The sequence below is a fragment of the Callithrix jacchus genome, chromosome 7 (genome assembly GCF_049354715.1).
Source record: "Callithrix jacchus isolate 240 chromosome 7, calJac240_pri, whole genome shotgun sequence".
Taxonomy (NCBI): Eukaryota; Metazoa; Chordata; class Mammalia; order Primates; family Cebidae; genus Callithrix; species Callithrix jacchus.
Window position 1 is genome coordinate 153,311,272 of NC_133508.1, and position 9,309 is coordinate 153,320,580.

The following is a 9,309-nucleotide window of genomic DNA, read 5'->3' on the forward strand; positions in this document are numbered from 1 at the left end:
TGCGACTTAACCCTAAGCTTGTCTGGCTTCAGAGCCATCCCGTTTGAAATCATGCTGTTGTCTATGCCAGTGGCTTTCACACTTTTTTTGACTGTGACTTACAGTAAAAAAAATACACTTTCCATCATGAGCTAGGTTGCATATATATGTATATGTACATATATACAATACAACTAAAACAGATGTTTCATAAACACTGTCCCTTGCTATATGCAAAGCATATTGATTTTTGAAAATGTTACTCTATTCTCTCTCATTTTTTTCCCTAATGAGAGTTGCACACTAAGTTGATTTCACAACCTGGTGATGGGCCTCAACCTGTATTTTGTTTCTCTCTCTCTCTCTTTCTTTCCTTCTTTCTTTCTTTTGGCAGGGTCTGTCTTATGTTGCACAGGCTAGAGTGCAGTGGTATCATCATGGCTCACTGCAACCTCAACCTTCTGGGCTCAAGTGATCCTCCCCCCTCAGCCCTCCTAGTAGCCAGGACTATAGATGTGTGTCACCACACCTGGCTAATTTTTTAATGTTTTTTGTAGAGATGGGGTCTCACTATGTTACACAGGATGGCCTTAAACTCCTGGCCTCAAGTGACCCTCCCACCTCAGCCTCCCAAAGTGCTGGGTTTACAGGCATGAGAGACTACACCTGGTGTTCAACTTGTAAAAACATGATCTTTTCTCTGCTGTATGGCAGTTGATTAGAAGTATCTTTGAACTCCTGCTTGATCTTGGTGGATGCTGGGCAGCATCTCACTTCTGAGGCATGCTGCTGATTGTGTATTCTGGACCATCCCTCTGGCGAGGGGACATCATTAATAAAATATTTCAGAAATTACAAATATCTGACAAAGCCATTTGCTTGGAAAAGAGTCAGTCCAGGAAACCATCCAGAATATATAATCACTGATCTCAGGCACTGACTGATAATATTTTAGACAATTGACGTTTGCTTTAGCAAAAGAAAGTACTTTCTCTGCTTTCAGAACCTAAAGAGCTCATCTGTTCTGAAAGGCTACACACGGTTGCCATCTAGCAACAAATGGTAAAAGAAAAGAAGCATGCAAGGTGTCGTGGAGACTCCATCAGTCACCCTCCAGAGTAGTGCTGTCTTTCTCAGTTTGCAGTGAATACAACCGGGATTTGAAATTAGGTTGCTTTTCAGAGGAGCATGCCCATCTCCGCCCTGGTTTAGGATTTCAGGGGTGACTTTGCTTCGGGAGCTAGGGGCAGTGGCGGGGTTGGTTGAATCACATTTAGGTCATAGAAAGTGAAGTCGATCAGGCGGCCCGGCTCGAGTCAGCCGGGATGGGCTGCGGACTCGGTGACGTCACTCCAAGCAATGTGCACACTAATTGAGAAAACATGTTCCTGTGATGGCCTCATGCAAAAATCCAGATTTACAAATTTTTTTTTATTCCTAAGAATTCCTTAAATATTTGCCGTGCGTGTCTATACAGCCTCCCAGCCTCCCAGAGCACTTTCCCTCCTCACTGAGTAGGGTTGGGTTTTTCTGCTGTGGCCCAGGTCAGGTTTTTAAAGGGTGGGATTCTGACAAAGGGTAACTGAGCAGGCAGCCACAGGCCTTGGGGAGAAGCAGGAAGAGGACAGGAAAGGAGAAAAATAATCCAGACCTCCTGTGCTTTTCCTGGGGCAGAAAGAGCAATTCAAAATCCTTGATAAGCGATGGTCCTCGGTGCTCCCTGAGGGGTCCCCGTCAGGAAGAGAGCCTCAGCTTACTGGGCACTGGTTACATTCGGGGTTCTGTGGTACGAACTTTCCGGCACTCTCTACTTTTCCTTTCACAATTGCCTTCAAAACTCAGTCGGCATCATTACTCCCTTTCACAGATGAAGAAACTGAGGCTGATAGGGTTAAGTTACATGCTCACAGAGCTATTAACTTGGACCTAAATCCAGTTGTAGCTGATTGTGTGCCAGGACTCCTGTAATATCCTACCTGCCTATGGGACAGTCCCTCGCTCCCCTCCGAGAAGCCTCCCTGAGGGTCTTCTTGACATCCAGACCGCTCCCCTCTGGGGGGTCATGTAGTCACAGAATTAGTCCTTTTACCAGCTCCAGTTTTGATGCTGCTTGCCATTGCTTTGTGTGTCAATTTAGATAAGAAGATTAAAAAGCCTGCAGACAAGCTTTGTTCGGTCTTTACACATGTGGGGAAAGTGAAGAAATTTCAAAGTTTTGGCTTTTCAATCTCAAAGTTCTGACTTTTCTTGAAAAGTTCTTGAAAAGTTCTGGCAACATTGGACCTACAGTCCTTCAGAGCAACAGGTGACCTGTCCCTTAGCAATGAGGCATAGCCTCTCTAGTTTTTCACAGCCCCAGCAGTCTCTGGCCTCAGCTTATTTATATTCTCTGATGAGCCATTAAGCCTTTTAGTTATGACTCCTGAGCAAGCTCCTTGGGGCAGGATCATGATTTATATTTATTTTGTGTCTCCACAGTGCCCAGTCTCCCAGGTAGCATGTTAATAAGAATGCTCATTGAGAGAAGGAAATCTATCCAGTAGCCTGATATATGGCGGACCTCCTCCCCTGTGGGGCAAGAACTATCTTCTCCCTTAACCACGGGTTCTATGTAATTCAGCAACAGTTGCTTAACCCTTGGGTCTTGGTCGGGGAGAGCACAAATGCCCTACTGCCACAGCAAACTTCACTTTCTCTTTCTTCCCTTGTAAACTTGAAGAATTCCTAAGACATTTAAAATCCTAAAGACACAGAGTTGTTATGTGGAGTAAGGAAGCAAAACACTCTGAAGGCTACCAGCCAGAATGGTCATTCTCAAGAAATGCCTTATTTAGAGAGCATTGCATAACATTTCTGAAACGAAAGTCTAAGGAAAAGTTTGCCTCTGAAAGAAAATCACAGTAGAACCTCCGTGAGTCTCCTCTTACCCAGACATTATGAGGCGAAGATAATTCGCAAGATGAAAGGTTTCGGTAAAATTCTATCAGAATGAGAATGTTAATTACAGAAGGTCAAAATATCAGTGAGTAAATTCCTAGAGATGCCTTCAATGCCACCAAAAAGCATTTCTCCTCCCAATGCAGCAAAGCTTCATACGCACAGAGACATAAAAAATACAAAGAACGTATTATCCTACCCAAAACTAAAAAAACATGAAGTGGGGGCTCCCCTCAGATCAGCCCTCCCAAGGGAGATGGTGAGGAGAGGAAGCTCATGTTCGTTGATGCCCACCTTGTGCCACCAGGCCTGTGCTGCTGTCTGCCTACATCTTCACACTTAATGTACACAACAGCCAGGTGACAGCATAGCTACTACTAATATCTTTCTTTTACAGATGAGAAAACTCAGGGACAGAAGAGGCCCTCCTATGTCTCTACTTCCCTGGAGTGCTCTGTCCTTCCCTCTGCTTATCTAGTCCAGCACGTCTCGGGCGGCTAGACACAGCACGACTTCTTTTTCTGAAAGTGTTGTTCATAATCCGAAGGGAGCCTGTCCCGCTTGGCATCACCCGCACACAGTGGGGGTTCAACACACAGTCATCCATAGCGATGAGGCGGTGCCTCAGTCTGCGGACCTCTGAGCCAGGTCTGCTCAGATCCAAACATGAGTTGGCATTTCACCAGACTGAGCAAGTGAGACATGCAAGTCACTCTATTTGCTAATGAGGGTTGTAATCCATCTGTGATGATGAGGGACTGAAGACAGGACAGTCTCCCCCACCCCCTAAGCTGGGGAAGGGCTGAGCTCTTGAGACCATCCTCCCCAGGTTCACTTAGCAACCGCATAGAGGGGAGGTGACCTACACCCCCAACCCTGACTACTTAAGGAACAGCTGAAGGAAATGGGAAAATCAGGCCATCGGGACTGACAGCAAATCCTTTGTTGTTATTGGGAAACTATTCCTGTCGTAGTGAATTGAAGCTGCCCAATGTGGAAGGGCTTCTGTGTGAAACCTGGGGGCTTCATTCCCACTGACTTCATAGCTAGCTTCTTCCACCTGCAGAAGCCACTGCAGGCAGTGTCAGAAGTGCCAAAATATCTCAATCTGCCTGGTTTAGTGGTGGATTTTCAGGGAAATCCTGACTGTCTGACTCTAATAGTACTACTACTAGAAAAAAAAATAATAATAAAAAAAGACTTCCCACACATGAATGCGTTGGCTATACTCTTAGGCAATTCAAATGCTTTGTTGCTAGTTCCATCTGACAGATTTCATCATCAGATTAACCTCATTTCGGGAGGGAACTCCTTAAGTCTCCTACAGTCTTCCTCTTTTTTCTTTCTTTCTCTCTCTTTCTTTCTTTTTCCTTCCTTCCTTCCTTCTTTTCTTTTTCTTTCTTTCTTTCTCTTGTCTCTCTCCCCTCCCTCCCTCCCTCCCTTCCTTTCTTCCTTCCTTCCTTCCCTCCTTCCCTCCTTCTTTTCTTTTTCTTTCTTTCTTTCTCTTGTCTCTATCTCCTCCCTCCCTCCCTTCCTTCATTTTTTTATTTTTTATTTTTGTCTCGTTAGAAATCAGCTCCAAGCCCTGTAGTTCATCTTCACTCCTACTTGCAATGAGTGGAGCATGAGTAGAAAGCATGTGTTCCTAGAACGCCCTCCTGTCTGCTGAAGATATTATTCATTTTAACCCCCTATGTACCACAAATAAATAGTTCTACGTTTTGTCCCCCAGTGAGACCTTGAGACAGAGAAGAGAATAACAAGCTATTCTACTTGAGAATACATCCAGTGCCACAAGCACCGGCCCTCCAGTGTAGTGTCGCTAGCCCACTTTCTTCAATGAAATGTCACATTAGCAATTCTCATTTATTTTCCCAGCTTGGGCACAGTTGTATTAATTTGATGTCAACGTGTACTCATGCTGTATTAAGTGCAGTCAGTGCTGGGGGCTTCTGCTTCAGGGAAGGAACCTCCTGGTGCCAGAGTGCGATCCATTTAGTAAAGGAGGGAAGGATTTCCTCCCAGTGCCACGGACTCTGCAGGCAGGCAGTCTGCCCGTGTTTTTAATAACATATGGCAGAGAAGGAAGCGGCCATGCTCTAATAGCACCTGTCCCTTCACCTTACACTTCCTGGTTTTCTTTTGCAATGCGTCATTTGTAGTCTGCTTCATTCGCAAAAGGCAAATGGTGACACCTGGTGAGACTACAGCACTGAGGTCCCTGCCGATGGTGGCCTAGAGTCTGATTTGCTGGCTCCTGGAGGATGAAGCCCAGGCATTGACTTCTGAAGCCCCAATTCGAAGGTTAACCATAGACACCCCAACAATAGGGCCCTTATTGATAATTTCCAAAAGATTCTCAACTAGGAGCAGCATTATCTTTTAATACACTTAACCTCTATGAGGGGCATTTGGGGTTGTTACTATGACTTCTGACACCTAGGCGGTAAGGCAGGGATACTAAACCATCTGGACTGTGCAGATTGGTCACACTTAACCAAGAATTGTCCCCAAATGCTGACAGCTCTATTTACAAACATCCAATATACTTGCCTAATGAGTTGGGAAAGTGAGACCTGAGAAGTTTAGCGATTTGCTCAAGGTCACAAAGCTACTTCCCTTTCTTTCTCACGAGTGAGGAAACTAGAGCAAGAAGTTTACCCAAAATACAGGAGAATATCAAAGAATCATCCTAACATAATCTAATTACTACTGTGTCATAGTCTGAGGCCCGGAAGGCATGTAAAGTAGCCCAGAGAGGAGCAATGAAAACATCGTGAACCACCGGAAAGTCTTCTCTACTGTATGTTTTCATTATTCTGGTGTTCCCTAAACTTCGTGGCTGAAGGTTTTTTCTCCTGAGCTCAAATAAAGTGACATTTCTCAAAGTGACATTTCTCTGCTTGTGCACACCCTAATGGAAGACCTAGAACCCCAAAGCCTCAGCTTCTCCATTTGTACAGCAGCCTCAGGGTCATCCTGACCTCATTGTTATTTAGAGTTAGGATCTTATAACTGTTTCTTGATAACTGTTTCCTCACTGTTATCAAGAGAGGTGTCATGGGAATGGATTGGCGAAGGGTCTTTCATCCTCATTTATTTACCTGAAGCCACCATACACTGTTTTTTCAAAATGATCCACCACAGAATTGATTTCTCGGTACTGGCTAAGCCTGAGAGCTGATAGTTTGTGAGATCAGAGGTGCAAGCCAAAGAAAGACACAGGAATTCTTTCTGTGTCACAGAAAGGTGTTTTTCTGGGAGTATGTGTTATTTGTACACAGATATCCAGAGATTTTTATGGAAGCCCTCAGCAAACCTTCCATTGCCTCCTGAGAGCAGAGGATTTGCTGCCAGCAAAGGTCTCTAAGGCTTGCTCTAGACTCTAAAGTCCCTGAAAGTTCTTACTGGGAAAAGGTATATGGCTGGGCCTCTAGTCCGGGGTCTGACACTGACATCTGCTTGGGGATCTGGGCCTTGGCCCTGCTCCATGCCCAGTAAAGAAGAGCAGTGGCCGAATCTCTGTGGAGTTTCCCTGCTGCTCTGATGCAGTACAGCACTCCATGAATGAGCAGCAGGAGTGCTCAGCACACTTTAAAAAGTAAAGTTGTGTGGTTTTTTTCATCAGTTTAATCTTGGTAATGATGAGAAACTTCCCTCGGGCTCCAGCCCTGCCCTGCCCTACCCTACTCTCCCTGCTGATGTCGGCAGCCAGGGCCCCCTTCTTAGCCAAGGCACAGATTTCTCCCTGAAAGAGAATGAGACTGTGAAGCCTCATCTCTTGCTCCCACTGGTCCTTGGGGTGGGGGAGTTTTGGGGTGGGCAATAGAAGAAGGCAAGAACCTCATTCCTTGGTAAGGGTTAAAAGTAGGGAAAGAGCCACCAACACTGGAATGCCTGCCCTGAGTGGGCCTAGTTCTCCATTTTCCTGGTGAGCCTGGGCTGCTGTCAGAAATGCAGTGGTGCCAGCAGCTTGTTATAAAATCATCTGAGGTACTCCTATACATCTGTCAAACTACTGTTCTCATGCCCCAGTGATCTTGGCTTCCTATTTTGGGTGCTTACCCCCCTTTCCCCCCGCTTCAAGGATTCTCTTTTTCACCCACATAAATGACGTTGGGGAAAGAGTGGGGTAAGAGTTTGGCCACATATGACATTATCCCCCTTCATCAAGAGGAACGTTCACTTTTTATGTGAGTCAATTCCAGCCAGGCCAGCCTCAGCCCCCAGACCCGCCCTACTCCTCTGACCCTCTGGGAACATGCCCATCATGAATGGACATTTGGGTTGCTCAGGTTGACATATGACTTATTGAACAAAAGAGACTCATCAGGTTTGATATAGCCTTTCTTCTGTGATTCTGCAGAGGGAGAAAGTTTCAGACACTCAGGAGGAAACGGTGAACACAGGGTGAGAAGGGCTGGCAGGGGCCAGTGGCTGCTGCCCTTCTGCCCTGCCTGGAGAAGGGGAAAGACTCCCCTCCAGCAGACCTAACTGACAGCTTCAAGAGTTTGAAGACCCTGGAGAGAAGTTACTGGTGGGGCCTCCACTGTCATTTCTACATTTGCAGAATGCAGCTGGCTGTGCATGGATTGGAAAGGAGGGGACTGGCACTGGCGGTGGGTGTGCCCAGAGGATGGAGCCAGGACAATTAATCAAGTGCCTTTTCTACAGGATTTTCATTGGCCTCGGATGACAGATGGGGCAGAGGCACCCAGGAGAGCACTATTTTGGTTTCCAGCTGGGAACGTGCACTAAGTTTTCCTTAATGCCCACAGCACCCAAAAGGCTTTGCTGTAATACACTTTAATGCATGAAAACTCATAAATTATCCTTCGAACTGTTACAACTTCCAACCTGGAACAACTTGCAAAAACCAGCCTAGCAAGCAGGTTCTTTTTTAATCTCTCAAATCACAAGAGAAGAAAAAGCTCAAGCGCGAAACACCTTCCTTAAGAATCTTGGAGTTTTTTTTTTTTAAGAAGGAGGTTTGTAATTAGAGGGAGCTGCTAAGCTGCTTGTTTCTGCGGGCTCAAAGTTGGAGTTCCCTGACCCCTGAGTTCTCTCTCCCTCCCCTAGATCCTCCTCGCCTGAACCCAAGTGCCGCCCGCCCCAACCTTCCACGCCAGCTTCTCCCACACCTGGCAGCAGACAGCTGGAGATGAAGCGTGTGGCCCAAGTGGCAGGGCTGAACCTTGGCGACCTCTGCCTGAGGTTGTCCAGCTCCGCTCCATGGAGGGCTCTGGTATGCCGGACGGACCCCGACCTTGGCTCGCAGGCTTCCTGCATTAGTCCCCAGGCCCCCCAGTCCCGACTCCCAGCCCTTCCAGTCACGCGGAGGGAACTGCCCTAGGTCTAGCCGACCTGCCCGCCAGTTCCCCTACCTGGGGGCAGCACAGCACTTTCCCCGACTCGGCGCGCACCTCGGCCCGCGCGCTCTGCGCTGCCCCCTCGGTGAAGGCCACCACTCCTCCCGCCCCGTGCGCCTGCTGCCCGCGCATCCCTCTCCGCGCCCATTCGCTCTCCCTCTCTTGTGCGTTATCCACTTACAGCCCTCGAGCTGGACCATGGCATGGCTGTGGGCTTCTGCAGACGCCAGGGCTGCCCCCTGGACCGCAGGCCATCCCGGGACTAGGAACTCCACGACCAGAACGAACGCTGCTCCCTCGGTCCGACTCGTCCTCCCGCGAGGGTCCCGCGCCCCCACACCCACTTGGGACATTTCTTAGGGCTGCTCTTCGGCCCTCGGGAGCCTCGGGGGTTAACCAGAGAGCTCACCAGACCGGTATCCTTGCATACTTCCCCGAGAAGCCCAGTCACCCCGGCCCGCGCCCGCGCTGCGCCCCTCTCGGGATCGGCTCGGGGCAGCCTGACTCACCGCTGCGCTCCCCTCCGGCTCCCAGCGCTCTCTGCTGTGCCGGAGCGCCGAGCTGCTCTCACACAGGCTTCTTGAATTCTTAGCCCCTCCTCCCGGACTCTTGAGTCACACACACTCCAATCCTGGCCCCCATCCCTCCCCTCCCCACCCTCAGCCCCGCACCTGCTGTGGCTGAGCGGTGGTGCCCGGCTGGAGGGGGTCTTGGGGACTAGAGACCGATCGCTCCTGGAGGGTTAGCCAGACCCAGCCAGAGAAGGACTTTAAACCTCCAGAGGTCAAAGGGAAACCCACTGGGGCCTGAGGGGCCGCGCGCACAAAGCTGGGAGGGGGATTTTCTGGGGCACCGGCGGGGGTCGTTGCGCCGACTGCCTGGGGCTGGGCGGAGTTGCTCGCAGCTTCCTTCACCCCCTCGCCCTGCCCCCACGCGTTGCCCGTCGCCAGCGCCTCCCTGGTCTGCCCAGCATCGCCCTCGGTGCCCCTGGCATCGGCTGCTCCCCGCACCGATGGTCTAAGGG

At 48.9% G+C, this 9,309-nt stretch overlaps 1 protein-coding gene across 3 annotated transcripts in view; it reads right to left on the reverse strand.

Annotated features, from left to right (window-relative positions):
- The window catches only part of NGF (nerve growth factor), a 52,488-nt gene extending 43,648 nt beyond the window's left edge, over nt 1-8,840 (reverse strand). For 2 of the 3 annotated variants that reach the window (XM_035252552.3, XM_002751279.8), the window contains exon 1: nt 8,795-8,840. Coding sequence is in view for 1 of the 3 variants with exons in the window: in XM_035252551.3 (XP_035108442.3) it covers nt 8,467-8,540 (74 nt within the window). In the remaining 2 variants the exon portion in view is untranslated. Of the gene's footprint in view, nt 1-8,466 lie in introns of all 3 variants that reach the window. The other variant, XM_035252551.3, reaches the window with a different exon arrangement.
- Nucleotides 8,841-9,309: the final 469 nt, after the last annotated feature.